General features: G+C 47.3%; 2 protein-coding genes across 4 annotated transcripts in view; one reads left to right on the forward strand and one right to left on the reverse strand.

Moving 5' to 3' along the window:
• The first annotated feature begins 3,141 nt into the window (after positions 1-3,141).
• LOC100562710 (tumor necrosis factor ligand superfamily member 10) lies at positions 3,142-18,958 on the forward strand. Its single transcript, XM_062963999.1, has 5 exons — positions 3,142-3,438; positions 10,210-10,356; positions 12,975-13,011; positions 13,764-13,868; positions 15,398-18,958. The coding sequence occupies exons 1-5, from the start codon at positions 3,229-3,231 to the stop codon at positions 15,838-15,840; spliced, it is 942 nt and encodes a 313-aa protein (XP_062820069.1). The 5' UTR covers positions 3,142-3,228; the 3' UTR covers positions 15,841-18,958.
• clcn5 (chloride voltage-gated channel 5) overlaps positions 18,192-20,384 on the reverse strand; it is a 35,520-nt gene continuing 33,327 nt past the window's right edge. For all 3 annotated transcript variants that reach the window (XM_008121642.3, XM_062963998.1, XM_008121643.3), the window contains one exon: positions 18,192-18,565. In XM_008121642.3, coding sequence (XP_008119849.1) covers positions 18,475-18,565 — 91 coding nt within the window. In that variant the 3' untranslated portion in view covers positions 18,192-18,474. The remainder of the gene's footprint in view (positions 18,566-20,384) is intronic.

Raw genomic sequence — 20,384 nt, forward strand, 5'->3', positions numbered from 1 at the left:
CCACCATAAAAACATAGAAAACCATAGTTGGAAGAAACTCCAGAGGTCATCCAGCCAACCTCCTTCTGCCAGGCACAATCAAAGCCCCCCACCCCCCGCCCGACAGATGGCCATCCAGCCTGTGATGAAACTACTAAGCAGGGTCAGCCCAGGTGAGGACTTGGATGGGAGACTGGCAGGGGATTAAGCGATATTTCAGAGGAAAGGACTGCAAAAAAAAAACAAAAAAACACCTTCCCAGCCTAAGAAAACCATACAAAATTAATGGCATCACTGTAAACAAACAAGCAACGTGAAGGTGCAGTCCCTCACTCATGCGAGTTAGGTAAAGGTAAAGGTTTCCCCTGACGTTAAGTCCAGTCGTGACTGACTCTGGGAGTTGGTGCTCATCTCTATTTCTAAGCCGAAAAACCGGCGTTGTCCATAGACACCTCCAAGGTCATGTGGCCAGCATGACTGCATGGAGCGCCGTTACCTTCCCGCTTACCTATTGATCTACTCACATTTGCATGTTTTCAAACTGCTAGGTTGGCAGGAGCTGGGGCTAAAAGCGGGCGCTCATTCTGCTCCTGGGATTTGAACCTGGAACCTTTCGGTCTGCAAGTTCAGCAGCTCAGAGCTTTAATGCACTGTGCCACAGGGAGTACTCTTTGCGAGTACCAAAGGGAAATTAAATGAGGGCATGCAGATTTTTAATTGGAGTCGCAACCTTCTGATAGCTACGCCTCTGATGCTGAACACCTGGAAACCCATCACAACAGAGATCCATCAAAATGCTGCTGCCCCATTAAGTGACAAATGAATGCACTGTTCTCTTTCTTTCTTGCAACCCCATCTCCAAAAAGAGTGATATGTGTTGCCGCAGAAGCCACATTGCTCCTCCTTCTTTTGCAAGCCGGAAAAGAGCCCCACTCCAGATGTTTGGCTCTCTGCCCTGGTCTCCTAGACAAGAAGGCCCAGCTTTGCCTGAATCAGCAGAAAGGCCTTGCGGTCGGGCTTTACAAAAGCAGGGTGCGTGACTCGGGGGAAGAGCCCCAACGGGACCTCAGTTGCTCTCTTCAGAGAGTCTCTTCAGGCATGGTATTCATGCCAGCATCTTGGCCAGCATGCAATGGACTCATGATACTTGGTTATTTAGTCTGAGCTTGGAAAAGTGTCCCCAAAAGTGGTCGATGCATGCAGCATGCAGTTTCTGAATGAGGAGAAAGGGACAGGATCTCGACTGTATTGAATATGAGAATGACTTTGTGGTTGTTAACTGGCTTTGACTTATGGTGACCCTATGGATAGAGGCATCCAGGTCACCTTCTCAGGTCTTTCAGAATCAGCCAGGGCCTCCTCCACGAAGTCCATTCACTTGTAATGCAGTCTCCTCTTCTCCTGTTGCCTTTCACCTTACCAAGCATTACAGTGTGTTTTCAAAGGCTTTCATGGCCAGATTCACTGGGTTGCTGTGAGTTTTCCAAGCTGTATGGCCATGTTCCAGAAGCATTCTCTCCTGATGTTTCACCCACATCTATGACAGGCATCCTCTCAAGCATTAACAGTATTTTCTCACAAATTTTGAACTAATTCAGCTTTGGAAATTCAAATTCAAGGGCTGTGGCGCAGGCTGGAGAGCAGCTGCAATGAATCACTGCAATGAATCACTCTGACCAGGAGGTCATGAGTTCGAGGCCCACTCGGAGCCATGTTTGTCTTGTCTATTGTTCTATGTTTTCCTTCCATTTTCCCCAGCATCGTGATCTTTTCCAAGCTTTCCTGTCTCCTCATGATGTGGCCAAAATACTTCAGCTTTGCCTCTAATATCCTTCCCTCCAGGGAGCAGCCATTGGGCATTATTTCCTGGAGGATGGACTGGTTGGATCTTCTTGCCAAGGTCCAAGGCACTCTCAGGATTCTCCTCCAGCACCAGAGTTCAAAAGTGTTTCTCTTCCTTCGCTCAGCCTTCCTTATGGTCCAGCTCTCGCATCCATAGGTTACTATAGGGAATACCATTGCTTTGACTATGGGGACCTTGGTTGCCAGTGTGATGTCTCTGCTCTTCACTATTTTGTCAAGGTTGGCCATTGCTCTCCTCCCAAGAAGGAAACATCTTCTGATTTCCTGGCTGCAGTGATCTTCACGCCTAGAAATATAAAGTCTTTCACTGCCTCCAAATTTTCTCCCTCTATTTGCCAGTTATCAATAGGTGTAGTTGCCATGATCTTGGTTTTCTTGACGTTTAACTGCAACCCGGCTTTTGCACTTTCTTCTTTCACTTTGGTGATAATAATAATAATAAAATTTTATTTATACCCCGCCACCATCTCCCCATGGGGACTCGGGGCGGCTTACATGGGGCAGAGGCCCAAACAACATAGGACAAAACATAGGCAACATAATACAAATCACACTATAATTGCTGTGTTTCGATATTTGATTGTTTTATCGGGCAAGGCCCCATGTAAGCCGCCCCGAGTCCCTTCGGGGAGATGGGGCGGGGTATAAAAATAAGTTATTATTATTATTATTATTATTAGATACCAAATCCATGGATGCTCAAGTTAAGAATGTAAAATCGTTCCCTTACATAAAATGGCAAACTACTCAAACCATATGCTGGAGTGAACCTGTGCACCTGTAAAATGTTGGGAGGCTACAGCATGGTATACCTGTAAATTGGCACTGTGCTTGGCATGTGCCAAATCAAGGTTTGCTTTTTGCAACTCCACCCCACTTCTCCCAAACATTTTTGAGATGGGATCCATGGTTGAAAACAACAGGGATACTGAGGGCTGACTGTATGGACTAAACTGGGAGAATGGGGCTAAGAAATAATTACGCAGTATATTCAATGAAAGGGAAAAATTACTGAATTCAACATAAATATTTCTAACAGTTCTGAATTTCTCCTAGGCTTGTATAAAATAAGGCTCCTCAGCTCTTCCTCACTCATCCACAATACACAACACTATTGATGCAGGCCAGAATCCCATTGTTTTTCCCCTGCTCCTCTTCTCCTCCCCCTCCCCCTCCTCCTCTTCTTGGCCACGCCCCTCTCTTCCTCCCTCCCTCCCTCTCTCCACGTGGCGCCTCTGGGCCTTTGTTGACTCCTGCCTTGGCCACGCCCCCTTCCCGCTTAGTGGGCGTGTCCCTCCGAAGGGGGCGTGTCTCTCCGCAGAGCCCAAGGCAGCACTGGCTCGCCGTCCCTCCGCAGTTCTCGCTCCGTTCCTTCTCCCTTCGGCCATGTCTCCCGCCTCGGCTCCGGGCCCCCAGCCCTACTTCCGCTCGGACTCGGCGGACTCTGCGGCGGCGATGATGCTTCCGGGCGGGGCTCCCGTGCCGAAGCGGCGTGGCGGCGGAGGCTGGCTGGCGGTGGCTGCGCTGGCCCTGCTGGCCCTCCAGGTGGCCGCCGCCTCGGGCCTCTTCGTCTACTTCACCGTCGCCCTCGGAAAGGTCAGCTCCAAAAAGGGGTCGCTTCCCCTTTAAATTCCTCAAGAAGGGCGGGGGCTCTGTCTCTCCCACACAAAGGTCCCAAGGAAAGGCGCCCAAAGCGAAAGCAAACCGGGCCCGGAGTTTTCCTAACCGTCGGAGCCCTTTCCCGGGAAAACAAAAGAGGTTTCAGGCGTTTTGATCACATCTATGGCAGGCATCCTCAGAGGTTGTGAGGTCTGTTGGAAACTAGGCAAGTAGGGTTTATATATGCCTGATTGAGGCAAGTGTGAATGTTGCAGTTGACCACCATGATTAGCATTGAATAGCCTTGCAGCTTCACAGTCTGCCTGCTCCCTGCCACGTCAGACTACACAGAGAAGCCATTGAAACCCAGAAGAAGCATGTGGGCAATTTCAACAGAGAGAAGAAAACCATGAAAATGAACAAAATCTGGCTACTAGTATTTTAAAAAAAAATCTAAAATCAGGACAGTAAATAAAGAACAATACTCGGAAAATGGGGGGATACTAGAAAGGAAACAATCAGGGCTGGCTAATGCCTTCCAACAAAGGATTCCTCAGGCAGGAATCAGCCAGGCTTTGAAGCTGCAAGGTTTTTCAATGCTAATCAAGGTAATTAATTGAAACATTAACACTTTCCTCCAACAGACAAGAGATCTTTCTTCCACCCTGGACATTCCACAGATATATAAACATCACTTCCCTAGTGTTCAACAGACCTCAAAACCTCTGAGGATGCCTGCTAAAGATGTGGGCAAAACGTCAGGAGACAATGCTTCTGGAACTTGGCCATAAAGCCCGGAAAACTCACCACAACCCAGTGATTCCGGCCATGAAAGCCTTGGACAACACAGTTTTTAATCAATTGTTCCTTAAAAGTCTAAGATAATACAATCTCCGCTGGCCCTCTTAACCACTGCTTTTTCCTTGAGAAGGGATCCATGGAGGACGTGCTGAGAAGCAGCTCAAGGGAGGGCCAGGATCTGATAGCAGGATGCTGCCTTTCTCTCACCTGAAGTCTTGGAGGACTTGCAAATATCAGATTGTGAGGCCAGCAGTGAAGCAAAGCTGGCAGAGATAAGGGACAAATGGATGGCAGGCCGAAGGGAAGTGTGCCTAGTGGCCCCTCGGGGCAAACCTTTGACACCTTTGGGCCTCCCTTTCATCTATGGGAGAAGAACAAACCTGAACCGGATTGCTTGAGTTTTCCGGGCTTTCCAGCCATGCTCCAGAAGCATTATCTCCTGATGTTTTGCCACATCTATGGCAGGCATCCTCAGATGTTGTGAGGTATATTGGAAACTAGGCAAGTGGTTTTTACAATATTTGTGGAACGCCCGGGGTGAGAGGAAGAACTCTTGTCTGTTGGAGGCAAGTGTGAATGTTACAATTGCCTATCTTGATTAGCATTGAATGGCCTTGCAGCTTCAAAGCCTGGATGCTTCCTGTCTGGTGGAATCCTTAGTTGGGAGGTGTTAGCTGGCCCTGATAGTTTCACTTCTGGAATTCCCCTGTTTTCTGAGTGTTGTTCTTTATTTACTGTCCTGATTTAGAGGGGTATTTTTAATACTGGTAAGCAGATTTTGTTGATTTTCATTGTTTCCTCCTTTTTGTTGAAATTGTGTCCACATGCTTGTAGATTTCAATGGCTTCTCTGTGTAATCTGACTTGGTGGTTGTTTGAATGGTCCAGCATTTCTGTGTTCTCAAATAATACGCTGTGTCCAGGTTGGTTCATCAGGTGCTTTGCTATGGCTGACTTCTCTGGTTGAATTAGTCTGTCTAGGTTGAGGGAAGTTATGGCGCCCCTTCATTCTGCTTTGGTCTGAACTCTTCACTCTTCTGTGTAGAAATATGTGCACCACAACTTAAAAGAGATATTGACTCTAATCTGAAAGGTGTCTAGAGGAGAGAAACTAAACCAGTCAAAGTTCTGGAGACCATGAATAATCCCTATGAGAATCATCTCAAAGAAGATTATGCCCTATAAGGAACAGTTTAGAGCAGGGGTCCCCAAACTAAGGCCTGGGGGCCGGATGCAGCCCATCGAAGCTATTTATCCGACCCTCACGGCACCAGGGCAGAAGTGGGTTGGGCTAAATGACTCAAAGGGTCTCTTCTTCTCTTACAACCCTTATTATTATTATTTATTATTATTTATTATTATTATTTATTATTATTATTAACATTGAGGCTGGGTGGCCATCTGTCAGGGATGCTTTGCTTGTGCTTTTGGTCCACAAAGGCAGAAGGGGGTTGGACTAAATGGCCCAAGGGGTCTCTTCCAACCCTCTTTATTATTATTATTATTATTATTAACATTGAGACTGGGTGGCCATCTGTCAGGGGTGCTTTGCTTGTGCTTTCAGTGCACAAAGGCAGAAGGGGATTGGACTCAATGGCCCTACGGGTCTCTCCCAACCCTCTTTGTTATTATTATTGTTGTTATTATTATTATTAATTGTTATTAATTATTATTGCTTGGTGGCCGACTAAAGTCCGGCCCTCCAATGGTCTGAAGGATCGTGAACTGGCCCACTGTTTTAAAAGTTTGGGGCCCCCTGGTTTAGAGAGTTGGGTATGGTTAGCCTACAGAAGAGAAGGTTGAGAGGAGACATAAGAGCCATGTATAAATATGTGAAAGGATCTCATAAAGAAGAGGGAGCAGGCTTGTTTTCTGCTGCACTGGAAAATAGGACTCAAAACAGTGGGTTGAAATTACATGAAAGGAGATTCCACCAGAACATGAGGAAGAACTTCCTGATTGTAAGAAGAGCTGTTCAGCAGTGGAACTCTCTGCCTCAGAGTCCAGTGGAGGCACCTTCCTTGGAGGCTGGAAGGCCACCTGTCAGGGGTGATTCGAATGTGCTTTTCCTGCAGGGTATGTGATGTGGTGTGTTGCCACAGAGCAGCACTTCAGGTTGTCCAGCTTCATTGGGAAGATACAGGCGAGAAATGTCCAGCATGATCTCCCATCCATTTAGTGGATGGAAGGAGCAGGGCCTGTTTGGGTTTGTATGGAAAAGTGTGTGTGTGTGTGGGGTGGGGTCCCTTTCTTCCAAGCCCAGTTCTGTTTCCATCCAAGGCCAGCCCAAATCAGAGTCCCTTTGCATAGGAGAGGGATTTGGAGAGGAGGGAATTTTCTCCATTTGCAGCAGATGTGCGCCGATTACAAAAAAAAAAAAAAAAGCCCCTTCAAGAAGTAGAAAAAACTGCCCAGCAGTCTCTCAGTTGGTCGCTGTATCTCTTTTGCACCTTTTTATGCAATAAGTAACCACTTCTGGGAAGCCTGTTTCCTGGTGGCTTCATAAAACCACCCCATGCGTTGTTTATGAGCACGGCTCTTGCCCATTTCGCCGCCAGAAAGAGAAAGCTGGCAGAGTTTTCTGGGCCGCTCCCCTCCTGTTTTCGCCTTTTGGTCACCTTTTTCTAAAGGCTACAAGGGTCAATGTCTCTCTGCAACTGCAGGGATAATCGAAACCAAGAGGCAAAGCATGGAGGTGCGTGTTTGGAAAGTTTGTTTTCTGGCTACGGTAATGTTGAGAATGCCAGGCTTCTGTTTGTAAAGACTGGCAAACTCCTGAAGGCCAGGTGCCGTTTCATCTTTTGGAGGTCACTTCAAAAACAGAACCACTTTGGAGGCCGATGAGCATAATGCAGCCTTCTCAAGCTTCTTTCCGCAGAGCCAGTCCAGAGGAACAATCAGAGTTGTAGTTGGGGAAGGAGGAGGATATTTTCTCTACTCCCAAGTTTTGGTTGCATTGAGGTCTTTCCTGGCTGTTCGTGCCTCTTTATCACCCAGTGGCATGTTTTGATAGAAGGCAACAGGTCTGGCTGTGTGTTTGCGTGTTTGTTTTGCGTCTGAGGAAGGATGGGTGGGGCATTGTAGTATTGCTTCCCAAAGAGCTTCCCAGCTCATTTGGGTTTCGTTTCTCACGCAGTGACCCATGTTTCTAGGGCTGCAAGAACCTGAATCCAAAGCTGAAATGTGCATGCCATCCAGAGCAGATATGGTCAACGCTGGGGAGGGGGGGTCTTCAATGCTTTCCTTGCAGAATCAAGGCTTCTTTTTATAGCCCAAGTGGCCCCCATCCTGACTATGGAGACCACTTGTAGCTGATATTCTGTGTTGCTCAGAGCAATTGGAGAATGCCACAATTGGGAGCTCCCCTCTGGCTCCTCATAGTTTCACCCTGCCCCGGGGTTTATAGTTTTGCTGCGGCAGCTCCCCAAAGGGCCATTCTCCTTGATGGGGAGGAGGGGGAAAAAACACAATGCGGACAGGTGACACCTTTGGACAGACAACCCACTTTGGTTCCTTGTCAAGAGAGAAAAGTAGGCTAACAATAAATATAATAATCAACAATAATAACAATCTCTAACGGATCTCAGCAAGAGAAGCTGGCACTTTGTACCTAGCCATGAGGTAGCACCAAACATGGTCCAGAAATGCTGGACCGCTCTAACAACCACCATGTTAGACTACACAGAGAAGCCATTGTAATCCACAAGCATGTGGACAATTTCAACAGGAAACCATGAAAATGAACAAAATCTGGCTACCAGTATTTAAAAAAATCCTAGTAAATAAAGAACAACACTCAAAAATAGGGGAATACCAAACAGGAAACAATCAGGGCCAGCTAACACCTCTCAACAAAGGATTCTCCCAGGCAGGAAGCAGCCAGGCTTTGAAGCTGCAAGGCCATTCAGTGCTAATCAAGGTGGTCAGTTGCAACATTCACCGTTGCCTCAAGCAGATATAAACCTCACTTGCTTAGTTTCCAATAGACCTCACAACTTCTGAGGTTGTCTGCCATAGGTGTGGGCAAAATGTCAGGAGAGAATGCTTCTGGAACATGGCCATACAGCCTGGAAAACTCACAGCAACCTGTGAATCCAATACATTGCATTCTCTCCCCACCACAATACCTGCTTCGGGAGAGCTGTTGCAGTAAAATATTTGAGTCCCCGAAGGCTTTGGGGTTGTCATAAAGGTTGGAAGGGATTACTGACTTCCACAGTGACCACAAAGAGGTGCAGACATGTGTAAAGTGGAGTTAACATTTGTGTATGTCGATAGCAGGATGCTGGGCTCTCTATATGTGTGTGTGTGTGTGTGTTGTTTTCAAAGGCAGAGAGAGCCATGTTGGCCAGAAGGCAAAAAGGCAAAGTCCATGTCATGGTGATAAGTCCAACTAAAAAGGCATAAAACCGCATGTAAGCATCAATGTACTGAGACCTCGGCACCAGGAGAAGAAATGGGATTGGTCTCGTAGGCGAGGAAAGGCCTGGCCTCTCAGAAATGGGACCCCAAAGGCCTGTGGCTTCAGGAATGTTCGCTCCAGTCCCCATTTTGGCAAAAGGGGGAAGGCAACACAGTTTGTTTTGTTTCTCCAGTTTGGAAACACATCCCTGTCTTTCCTTGGCAGGAGGTCAAACTGGGAGAAAGCAGCCAGGAGATAACATTGGAGATCATTTAAGGTCATGCACGTCAGTGGAAGCACAATGAGACAGCTTTGCCTGGTGGTTGGAGGGGTAAACAATCAGAGGGGTTCAGCAGCCGTCAGAAACCAGAGATCAGTTTTTGCCTCCTCTAAGGCATTTTTCACATAATCAGCTACAAGTGGGAAGAGGGGCTGGTTGGCCCACGTGCCAAATGCCGTGGACATGTGGATGGCCACTATTTTGCTGGTGGATGGTGGGGAGGGGGCCGACACTGTGCAGGAAGGCTGCCTTGGCTTTGCAGACAATATGCTGAATCAGCATCTCTGGAGAGTAGCCGGCCAGTGCGTGGCTGCCCTTGGCGTGTCCCGTTGTGTGTATCGTTTGGTGTGTTTACACTCGTTCCCCAACAGCTGACCCAGTTCCTTGGTGACTGACTGCTGAAAAGCAACAACAGGCCATCTGGTTGGAGCGAGTGAGTCAGCCTTTGAGGCATTTTGCTGCCTCTCAGAAAGGGACGGATCCGCTCCCCTTGGGTTGCCTTTTGGCTTCTTCTTCCTCCCTTCCCAGCTTTGGTGGCCTTTGGGAAGGAGGCTGGGCAGCCGGCCTTGTGCAGCTGTTGCCGTGTCTGGGGAAAGGGCTTAGTTGCTTAGGTAAAGGTTTCCCCTAACGTTAAGTCCAGTCGTGACCGACTCTGGGGGTTGGTGCTCATCTCCATTTCTAAGCCAAAGAGCCAGTGTTGCCCATAGACACCTCCAAGGTCATGTGGCCGGCATGACTGCATGGAGCGCTGTTACCTTCCCGCCGGAGTGGTACCTATTGATCTACTCACATTGGCATGTTTTCGAACTGCTAGATTGGCAGGAGCTGGGGCTAACAGCGGGCGCTCATTCCGCTCCCGGGATTTGAACCTGGGACCTTTTGCTTACATACATGCAAACCCCATCTGGATTTAGCCTGGGCTGCTTTAAGTACGCAATAAACAAGAGACCCTTTTTCAATGTGGAGACAACACACCGAACTCTTGCCAAACTCTTGACTCAGGAGTGAGTTTTTATGGAAGGGATTGCACAACCCCCTTGCGAAGTTACATAGTGTTAGATTCCTATATGCCCACTGGGAACGGCCTTGTGTAGAATTTGCACTCAGGAATCTTGGCACTTTTGCATTGGGGAGGGGAGCAGTAAGTGCCTTTCCTAAATCTTTCCTTAAGCAAGTAATAAAGCTATCTCTGGTGCCCTCCAAGAGGCATTGCTTGCAACCTCAGTCTCCGTTAGGATGTTTGGCTCCCCAGCGATTTATTCTCCCTTCTCTGTTTCTTTCCACAGCTCAAGGCCGAGGCCCAAGGCACTTCGGAGGAGTTGCGGTGCCTTGTGTTGCTCAACCGGCTCCAGGATCTCTCCAACTGGGAGGAGCTGGTGGGCAACCAGTCCTGCCTGAAGATGGCCAGCAGCATCAAGAATTATGTTACTGGGGTGAGCCTTGGGCACTCCCTTCCTCTGCTGCCCAGACACAAGAGGGGAGGGCTTTGTGGGAGATGGGCAGACTCCCACCCAGGGACCCCCTTTGCCCCTTACAAGCATTTCGCCATCAGCACTGGCAGCTTCTTTGTCTGTCCAGAAGACGGGTGCCTTTCCCAAATGCTGACTTTGCATATCAATACATTAAGCTGCAAGCCTTGATGCCCATATAGAATAGTGCTGCCAGTCCTTTTTTGTTTTGTTATTTCCCCCTCCACCCATCACCCAGACTACATCCTTTTTTGTTGTATGTCTTTCGGGCTGTGTGGCCATGTTCCAGAAGCATTCTCTCCTGACGTTTCGCCCACATCTATGGCAGGCATCCTCACAACCTCTGAGGATGCCTGCCATAGATGTGGGCGAAACGTCAGGAGAGAATGCTTCTAGAACATGGCCACACAGCCCAAAAAACATACAACAACCCTGTGATCCCGGCCATGAAAGCCTTCGACAACAGATTGTACATCCCTTTTCTATGTCTTTATCCATGAGCAGAGTTTCCTTAATTTCTGTACAATTTTCAAATGGGCTTTGCTGCTTTTTATCCATTCCATACTAACTATTCATTTATCTTTCGTTCTGTTTGTTTTACATTCACGCGTAGCATCCCGAGTTAGACATGCTACAAGTATAATATCAGATTGTAGGTAAAGGTAAAGGTTTTCCCCTGACATTAAGTCCAGTCGTGACCGACTCTGGGGGTTGGTGCTCATCTCCATTTCTAAGCCGAAGAGTTGGCGTTGTCCGTAGACACCTCCAAGGTCATGTGGATTGTACTTGATCGTAAAAGTAGTTATTCCAGTTTTCCATAGTACATTTTCCCCATCTTTCCAACCCCTTGCTAGCACTGCTTGCCCTGCTAAAATCATAGCTTTAAATAATTCCTGAAATTTTATTTTGACCTTGTTGTTACCTATAAATCCCATTAGCATCAAATCCATGTTCACTTGAAGTGATAATGTAAATAGTTTTTTTTCATTTTCTTCAATATTGTTTTGCCAAAAAGCTGTTACTTTTGGACATTCACACCACATATGAGCATACCATAAACCACAACGCTAGCACACAGGACTCATCCCTCCCACCATAGTGCTGTTTGTTGGGCAAGCGGGCTTATTAACAAAAGACCCTCCCCATAAATGTATAGCAGAGTAACTTATTAGCAGCAGCGTGACTCAGCACCAGTAGCCAAAAGTGATAAAAAGAACAAAAAGACACAGACCATGTTATATCTTCCTTAGGAGGCTTTTCTTTATAGCAAAATAATATGGTTGAACTATTTGCAAAAATTAAATTTCCATAACACAAAGTTCTTTAACTTCCTTCTTTGCTTCCATGCTGGGCTTCTTTCTCATGTAGATAAACAGCTTCGCTCTCACAGAGCCTGCTCTCACAGGCTTCATACATGAGGCCTTCAACCTGGGGGTTATCACACCAGGCTTTCTCACACTGGGACCCTCTCACACAGAGGCCTGCCTCATACAGAGGCTTCTCTCACAGAGGCTGACTAACACTGAGGCGTTCTCTCTCTCCTCAGGACAACGCTAGCTTTGGCCCACTAACTCTAACAGGCTTTGCCCTACTCACTCTCCTCAGGGTGATGCTAGCTTATTTAACCCTTACAGTGCTCGATTCACATTTTTGTAAGTAAAAATACCTAGTTAATTTTTAATATTTCTGACACTGCTAGTTCTGATGGGCAGCGGTCACTATTCATCAGGGTTTCAGGCAGGGCCCTTCCTTCACTTTTAACAAAATGTAATAGGAGAAGCCCATGAACACCAGGGATAAGAAGTCAACACATGAGCCACTAAGGGAGTGGGCAAGGAGGAGGCTCCAGCAGAAAGATGGCCCAAAGCATCGTGCTCCATGCCACAAATCTGGTGCTGAAGCTTTCTGAGCAAGAACCCGGTTTGCCCCGAATGCAAGCGGATTTATTCTTCCTCTACCCAGGTCCCTGCTTCTGCCCTCCAAAGTCTTCCTGGTTGCAGCAGAGGCAAATGCATTTTTAAAAGCTGCATACCCTGTTTCCCCTAAAATAAGATGTCCCCAGAAAATAAGATCTAGTAGAGGTTTTGCTGAATTGCTAAATATAAGGCCTCCCCCGAAAGTAAGACCTAGCAAAGTTTTTGTTTGTAAGCATGCCTGCCGAACAGAACACCAGAGCATGCAGGATTGGTAGATGTACGTACCATAGAGTGTTGTACATGGAAATAATGGTAGTAACAAGAAATTCTTGATAGGATTCACAGTTTGTCTGGTTATGCTGATTTGTGATGACAACTACTGTACAGTATATAATAAATGTTCCTTTTTTTGTTCAACAATAAATGTGAATTCTTCTTCATGGAAAAATAAGACATCCCCTGAAAATAAGACCTAGAGCATCTTTGGGAGCAAAAATCAATATAAGACACTGTCTTATTTTCAGGGAAACACGGTAGCACCCCCATTTCCAATTGTAACCGGACCCTTGGGGAGGGCAAGGAAGGGGGAACAGTAGATATATTAATATCCCAGGAAAATGCCTCACACTCTGTATTCATTGCTTTCCCCCCAAACTCCTGTTTCAGGTGACGGAGGACGTTATCCAGAAGAGTGCTCAGGCAGGTGAGTCTGGGGCAGGAACCTATAAAGCCTATAAAGCCCTAAACAGTTCTGGCCCAATCTACTTGTCCGAACGTATCTCCTCCTATGAGCCAGGAAGATCCCTAAGGTCATCTGGTGAGGCCCTGCTCTCACAAGCGCGGCTGGTGGGTACAAGGGACAGGGCCTTCTCGGTGGTGGCTCCCCGGCTGTGGCACACCCTCCCCAGAGAAATACGGCAAGCCCCAACCCTTTTGAGTTTTAGAAAAGCCCTGAAAACATGGCTTTGTGCCCAGACTTTTGAAGATTAAATGATAAAGACGACCCGGACTGATTTATGGCTACAGCACGAGGATTTTGGATGAATGGATTTTAATCATATGTTTTATATTTTTATATTGTTTTAATTGGATTTTCATTGCTGTTTCAATTATGCGTAGGCATCGAATTGTTGCCAATTTTGTACGCCGCCCTGAGTCCCTTCGGGTGAGAAGGGCGGGATATAAATGTTGGAAATAAATAAATAAAATAAATAAACCAGGGAGCAAGAGAGCATCCCATGTTATGGGTTGAATAGATGTGGGCATAAAACATATTCACAGGGCAGATCATAAGCGATGCAGGTCAGTTTCTTCAAAGTATTAAAAAGTGGGCAGCAATGTCCCCTCTGGTCAGAAGAGACCGTGATCTCAAAAAGCAGAAGGTTGGCAGCCTTCCCCAAAGACAGGGCTTCCCCAAAGGCTTGGCGCAATGCTGACCTTTCCTTCTGGTTGCAGGAACCACAGAGAAGCTCTCCTCCGACCAGCCGCTGACCAGCCAACCGTTGGGAGGGAGGCCTTCAGCGCACCTCACGCTCCGACGGCTGAGCCCCGTCCAGCCAGGTAGGCGAGAGGAAGGAGATCTCTGCAAGGGCTCCTTGGGAGCAGGAGAGAGGGAGCTGATGGAGCAGGAAGCCCAAGGGATCGATCCAGAGGGTCTGCCCCTGTCATGGAAAGCAGGCCTTTGGCTGAGTGGAAATATCCTTCCAGGATCCATTACCAGTGCCCCATATAATGGGAGGGAATCAGTGGCTAAAAGTCTGCTGTGTAATGCTAGTTCAACAGCATCAGGATCTTGCTGCTTCCCAGTCCCGCTTCTAGATCTCATACATTCAGAGTTGAAAGAGACCCTCAAGGGCCATCTAATCCAACCTCTTTTGACCAGGCAGGGAGATTCAATCAACCAGCCAGCCTGCAGAAATGGAAAGAAACTCCAGAAGTTTCTTTCCAGAAGCAGCACATTTCACACTTGGAGGGCTCTAACCATTCAGGAGGATCTCTTCTGCAGTTTAAATCCATGACTTCATTGTGGCCTATTGACTGAAGCAGCAAAAACCAACCTCATCCCTTCCTCCTCACTGGGATCCCGTTTTCTTGGCCTCCTTTTCTCCAGGCTGAATATCCACAGCCGCTCCTCCTAGAGATTTTTGGTTTCCCTTCCCCAAAAGCCATGCCAGATTTATCACTCTTTTTCTCAGAGCAGGCCTTTCACTGCATTTTTGACCCATGACATGGAGATGCACGGCCGTACCTTGAAAAGCCGGACTTGGCCAGTGGTCCACACCTTAGTTACATCCAGAATGGGCTATTGTAGTGCACTCTACGTGGGGCTGTCCTTGAAGTCACTTCAGAAACTGCAGCTAGTGCAAAGGTCGGCTGCCAGATTACTAACTACAGCTAGCTACAGGGTTCATACCACACCTTTGTTGAAGCAGCTCCACTGGCTTCTGATAAGTTTCCGTGTTCAATTCAAGGCCTATACACTTCGGGACCAACCTATCTTTGTGACCACATCTCCTGCGAACTAGTGTGGGATTTCAGATCAACAGAAGAGTCCCTTCTCTCAATCCCACCACCGTTCCAAGCACAGTTGGTGGGGACAAGAGAGAGGGCCTTCTCTGTGGTGGCTCCCTGGCTCTGGAATACCCTCCCAAAAGGGATTAGATTAGCCCCCACCCTTCAGTCCTTCCATTCCAGCCTGAAACATGGATGTTCAAACAGGCTTTTGACCTCGAGTAGGCTGAATGGGCCCATATGAAGTTGACACTTGGCACTTTGTGAGTTGATGGCAGCTAGTTTTATTTACTGATGTTTTTAAATTGTATTATTTTGATTTTGTGTTGTATGTGTTGACAAGAACTGTTATAACTTTATGTGACTTATTTTATACATATGTACTGTTTTTTACTTGCTGTATATTATATATTCACCCTGGAGTGCCTTTGTAAGTCTCACCGAGTCCCTTTGGGGACATGGTGGTGGGATATAAATAAGGTTGTTGTTGTTGTTGTTGTTGTTATTAATTACATCAAACTTGGCTCCATGTCGAAGCCCTAATTTCTGTTTCTCTCTCTCCCCCCCCCCCCTTACAGAGGCTCTGGCAAAGTTTGGGCAGCTGCCGCAGTCCTGCCGGCACCCCATTGGCCACTGGGCTGACCAGACCATGCATGCCCACCTCCAGAACGTCAGCTACCAGGGTGGCCAGCTGCTCATCCGCCAGCCGGGCAAGTACTACGTCTACACACAGGTCTACTTCCGCTACCCGACGGAGGGCTCCGGGGCTCAGGCCTTGGGCCACCAGCTGGTGCAGTGTGTCCACCTGCAGGACAGCTCCAGGCAGAATGCGCTGCTGCTGAAAGGGGTGGGCACTAAGTGCTGGGCCAAGGATGCCACCTATGGCCTCCACGCTCTCTACCAGGGTGGCCTCTTCGACCTCCGGGCCGGGGACAGGCTCTTCGTCTCTGTCTCAACGCTGGACATCAATGATGGTGATGAGGCTGGCAGCTATTTTGGGGCCTTCCGGCTGGATGGGTAACACTGGTGGAGTGTTTTCCCACCGGGAGGACCTCTTGGAAATCGACACTGCTTTTGTCTTTTGATATCACCATTAGGCCAGATGGACCTACTTGGAAACAGCAGGAGACACTTGAGGCCACTGGAGTTGTGTGTGGGACCCTGCAATTCAGCTTTCTCCTTTTGTTAGCAGCCGCAATGTGGGCTCCTTCCAGAATTGGGGCCCTTGAGGACTAGAAATCCAAACTCCTTTCCCTTAAGAAAAGGCTGAGGAGGGAAGGGAGCACCGCACCGTCTTGTCAATGTGGTGGGACTTGCAGTGGACTCCATTCCATACAATGCTCAGCCTGGTTCAGGCTAGTTTTCTGCCCATCATTTGCCAGTGGGAAGGGAGCTCTCCCTCACCAAAACCAGTTAAGAGAAAGGCAGGCAAAAGACGGCAATGCAGGGCAGGGACCAAGTGGTGCAATGGAAAACCAAAGCTGAGCCTTTCCTGGCCAGTTTCCCTTCAAGCTTTTGGACACAGATCAGGACACCTGCCCTCCCTATTCCGTGTTTGTTATCTGCCAGAGACATAACCCCTTCTGCTAAGCCAGGAATTATTATTTTTCGACAGGCTTTTACCACTAATAACCTTAAGTAAAGGTAAAAGTTTCCCCTGATGTTAAGTCCAGTCATGTTCGACTCTGGGGATTGGTGCTCATCTCCATTTCTAAGCTGAAGAGCCGGCTAATAACCTTAGGGGAAACAAAAAGCCAGGTCTTGCAAAATAGCCTCCCTTCAGTATGACTGTGTTGTGTTCAGGTGAATTGGTGAGACAAGAAAGGTTGGCTTGGCCAGAAATGTAGGTCAGTGTGGCACCTGTTTGTACAGCCTGCAGGCAAGAGAAGGGGGGCCTGGACCTGCCCTTTTTCTGCCTCCCCCCCCCCCCCCCCGGCTGTGTGCAGCTCTGACCGGCCTTTCAGGTTTGCACATCATCTTGGGTGAAACCGCCTTGGCTTGCCAGAGCTCTGGGAGACGGAAGCACAGGGGACGGTTCCCTTCACCTTTCTCTTTGGGGTTTTGGAGGGTCAGAAGGGAGTCCAAGGAGGAGGAAAGAGAAGCTCCCTTGTAAATATGGTCAGTCAGGGAAGATGAGGCAGCCACAGCAGCTGGGGGCTTCTGGCAAAGGGAAAGACACTGGGTTGCTGTGAGTTTTCCAGGCTGTATGGCCAAGTTCCAGAAGCATTCTCTCCTGATATTTCACCCACTTCTATAGGAGGCACCTTCAGAGGTTGTCAAGTCTATCGAAAACTAGGCAAGTGGGGTCTATATATCTGTGGAATGTCCAGGGTGGGAGAAAGAACTCTTGCCTTGTCTTTTCTTCAACAGAAAGGAGGAAACCATGAAAATGAACTAAATCTGGCTACCAGTATTAAAACACTCTAGGATCAGGACAGTGAATAAAGAACAACACTCAGAAACAAAGAAATTCCAGACAGGAAACAATCAGAGCCAGCTAACACCTCCCAACAAAGGATGTCCCCCAGGCAGGAAGCAGCCAGGCTTTGAAGCTTCAAGGCTATTCAGTACTAATCAAGCTGTCTATTTGCAACATTCACACTTGTCTCCAACCAACAAGAGTTCTCTCTCCCACCCTGTACATTATTCCACAAACAGACAGATAGATAGACCCCACTTGCCTAACTTCCAACAGACCTCATAACCTCTGAGGATGCCTGCCATAGATGTGGGCGAAATGTCATGAGAGAATGCTTTTGAAACATGGCCATACAGCCTGGAAAACTCACAGCAGTGCAGACTACTCAGCTCCCAAGTGCTGATTTCCACAGCCTCCTCCCCATTTGCAAGGGAATTCTTGCAGAAAATCGGAAAAGACGATGAAAAGCAATCTCAGGTTGGGTTGAGAGGAACCAAAAAGCAAGAATTTTGCTCTCTCTGGATCCCAGGTGGAGAATGGTTATTTTATAGAGATCTAGAATATGTTCTATGCTGGAGGGATGCGGCCGGCTGCGGTTCCTCTGGGTAAAGCTAAGTAGGCTTAATCTGCCAAGGATCTGCTAGCCGCTGGCACAGAGAAGTCATTCTGGTTAGGAGCGGAAGTCAAAATGGTCTTGGAAAGGACTCCTCTCATTCACAAAGCAGTAAAGCAAGATCTTAAATGCACTTGTAGAGCGTTTAAATAGTGATCTTTAAAAAAACAACAACCCAAAGGTCATCCCAGTGAGCAATTTGCATGTTGCGAGAGGAGCGGCTTCAGCAGAAAGGAATGCAGTCGAAAGCCCTGCCGAGATTTCTGCAGTTTCCGGGAAGGATAACTGCCCCCTTCCCTTCCTTCAAGATTTTGAGGAATTGGCAGCAAAGCAACATGAATAAATTATTCAACTTATACCACTTCTTTTACTCCTTCGTGGACTCTTTCCCAATCCAACTTCCAAAAGAACGATATAATAAAGGTCTTTTTCTTCTAAAGAGAAGATTAATTTCCCACAGATTATATAGTGCAATCCGTTATCTTGTAGAAAAAAAACAAACATGATTATCATTAGCTCCAGATGGAAAACGCTGTAAAGGCCGCTCCGGATTCTCAGCCAAGAGAAACAAGTCTCTGGAGTCCAAGCCTTGAGGAGTCCAGGCCTGTGCTTTGTGGCCCCGTTCAGTTGAAGAGGATGGAGTCTGGGTCCTGGTTGGCCATTTGTGCAATGTGCTTCAAGACATCTTTTTTGGTAATGATCCCCAGCAGCTTCCTAGAAAGAGAGAAAAGGAGTTAATGCAGGAGATCCATTCCCCCAAATGTAGTCCACTTCAAGCTATGTCTTCCCTTCTTTTTGCCAGAAGGAATAATTGTTCAGCATTTTGTGCCCTTTGTGAAATGAGACCCTTCCTCAGAACTACGGCTCCCAAGATTTTTTGCCTCATCAACAGAAGAGATCCAGAAAAGAAATTAAATGTGCAGCAGGGAGGAATCATAACTAAACTATTTAAAAACCATCAAAAGAAGTGGCAGAAGAAACCGCAGTCGCCGCCAGACATCCTAATCGAGTTTAGCTGTAATTCTGTGATCAGCTGCTGTATTTGGCAACACTATGTTGTTATGTATCATTTGTAAATACAATGTATTCTTCATTATTGCCTGTTAATTGCTTTGTCTGTTTCTTTGTGTCCTTTTGTCCAGAACAGAATGCTGTTAATGCTTACTATTGCTCTCCAAAGTGCAGGTTGTAGAGCAGTGGTTCCCAACCTTTTTTTGACCAGGGACCACTCCAAAATTAGTACCAAAAAGGTTACAAATCCATTTTTGGTCAACTTTACATTCAATTTGGTTATTTGGGGTGCTGATGCAGAAAACTGCATTAGATAGACCACATCAGCTCTAGCTTCTGATACAGAACAGGCCATCCAGTAGTCGTCATCTGCTCGCCGGAGCCCCCAGATGGCATAGTGGACTAAGTGACTTGAAGGTTGGGTTGCTGACCTGAAAGCTGCCAGGTTCGAATCCCACCTGGGGAGAGTGTGGATGAGCTCCCTCTATCAGCTCCAGCTCCATGCGGGGACATGAGAGAAACCTCCCACAAGGATGATAAAAACATCAAAACATCCGGACGTCCCCTGGACAATGTCCTTGCAGACGGCCAATTCTCTCACTCCAGAAGCAACTCCGGTTGCTCCTGACATGAAAAAAAAATCTGCTCGCCCACAGAAAACCATATTTAATCATCTAGAGCTGATGTGGTCTATCCAGTGTAATTTTCTGAATCGGCACCCCAAATAACCCCAGGAACAGGACTAAAAACAAAGACACCAAGGCGCCCCCCACTTCCAGGCGCCACATGGAACAGCTCTGCTCGGGGAGAGAAGAGGAGAAGCAGCAGTCGGGAGGCTTGTCGCGACCTTTCGTGGGTAGTCCGCCTCTCCTCTCCCAACATCACCGTTGCCTCGGCACTATAAGAGGGTTTTACAAGATCAGTCACTCTTGTTGCAGTGGTGTAACAGTGGGGCCATGGACTATATTTTAGGTCTTGGGGTCCACTGGTGATCCATGGACAACAGGTTGGGAACCACTGTTGTAGAGGATGCCACTCTGAATTGGTAGCTGTTAGGCCACCAACATATCTATATATAGGCAGTCCCCAGGTTATGAACTAGGAAGGTCCTGTAGGTTTGTTCTTAAGTTGAATTTGTATGTAAAACAACTTTGTTTGTCAAATCAGGGACATTTTTTTGAGTGTAACACACATATATATAACACACACACACACATATGGTTATATATATAAGTTTTGGATCACATAGGGAAGGGTGAATACCCTTGTGGTGTTTCCTTTGCTGTCTATGCCCCAGTTCAGAAGATTTCACCTCACTTTCTGTCCCTGTGAGAATTTGATTTTGAAAATGTTGGCTTGTTGTGGAAACAAGTATTGGAGATATAGCTTCAGTAGAGACCCTTTTCCCCTCATAATAACTCTTCCAGGAGTGAATTTCCCTTCCGAGGTGGGAGGACGGCACTTCTCTCACTTCCTGTTGTCTCAGTCCTCTTCCTAACTAGGAGTGTTTGTAAGTCATGCT

The sequence above is a fragment of the Anolis carolinensis genome, unplaced genomic scaffold, assembly GCF_035594765.1.
Source record: "Anolis carolinensis isolate JA03-04 unplaced genomic scaffold, rAnoCar3.1.pri scaffold_12, whole genome shotgun sequence".
Lineage (NCBI taxonomy): Eukaryota > Metazoa > Chordata > Lepidosauria > Squamata > Dactyloidae > Anolis > Anolis carolinensis.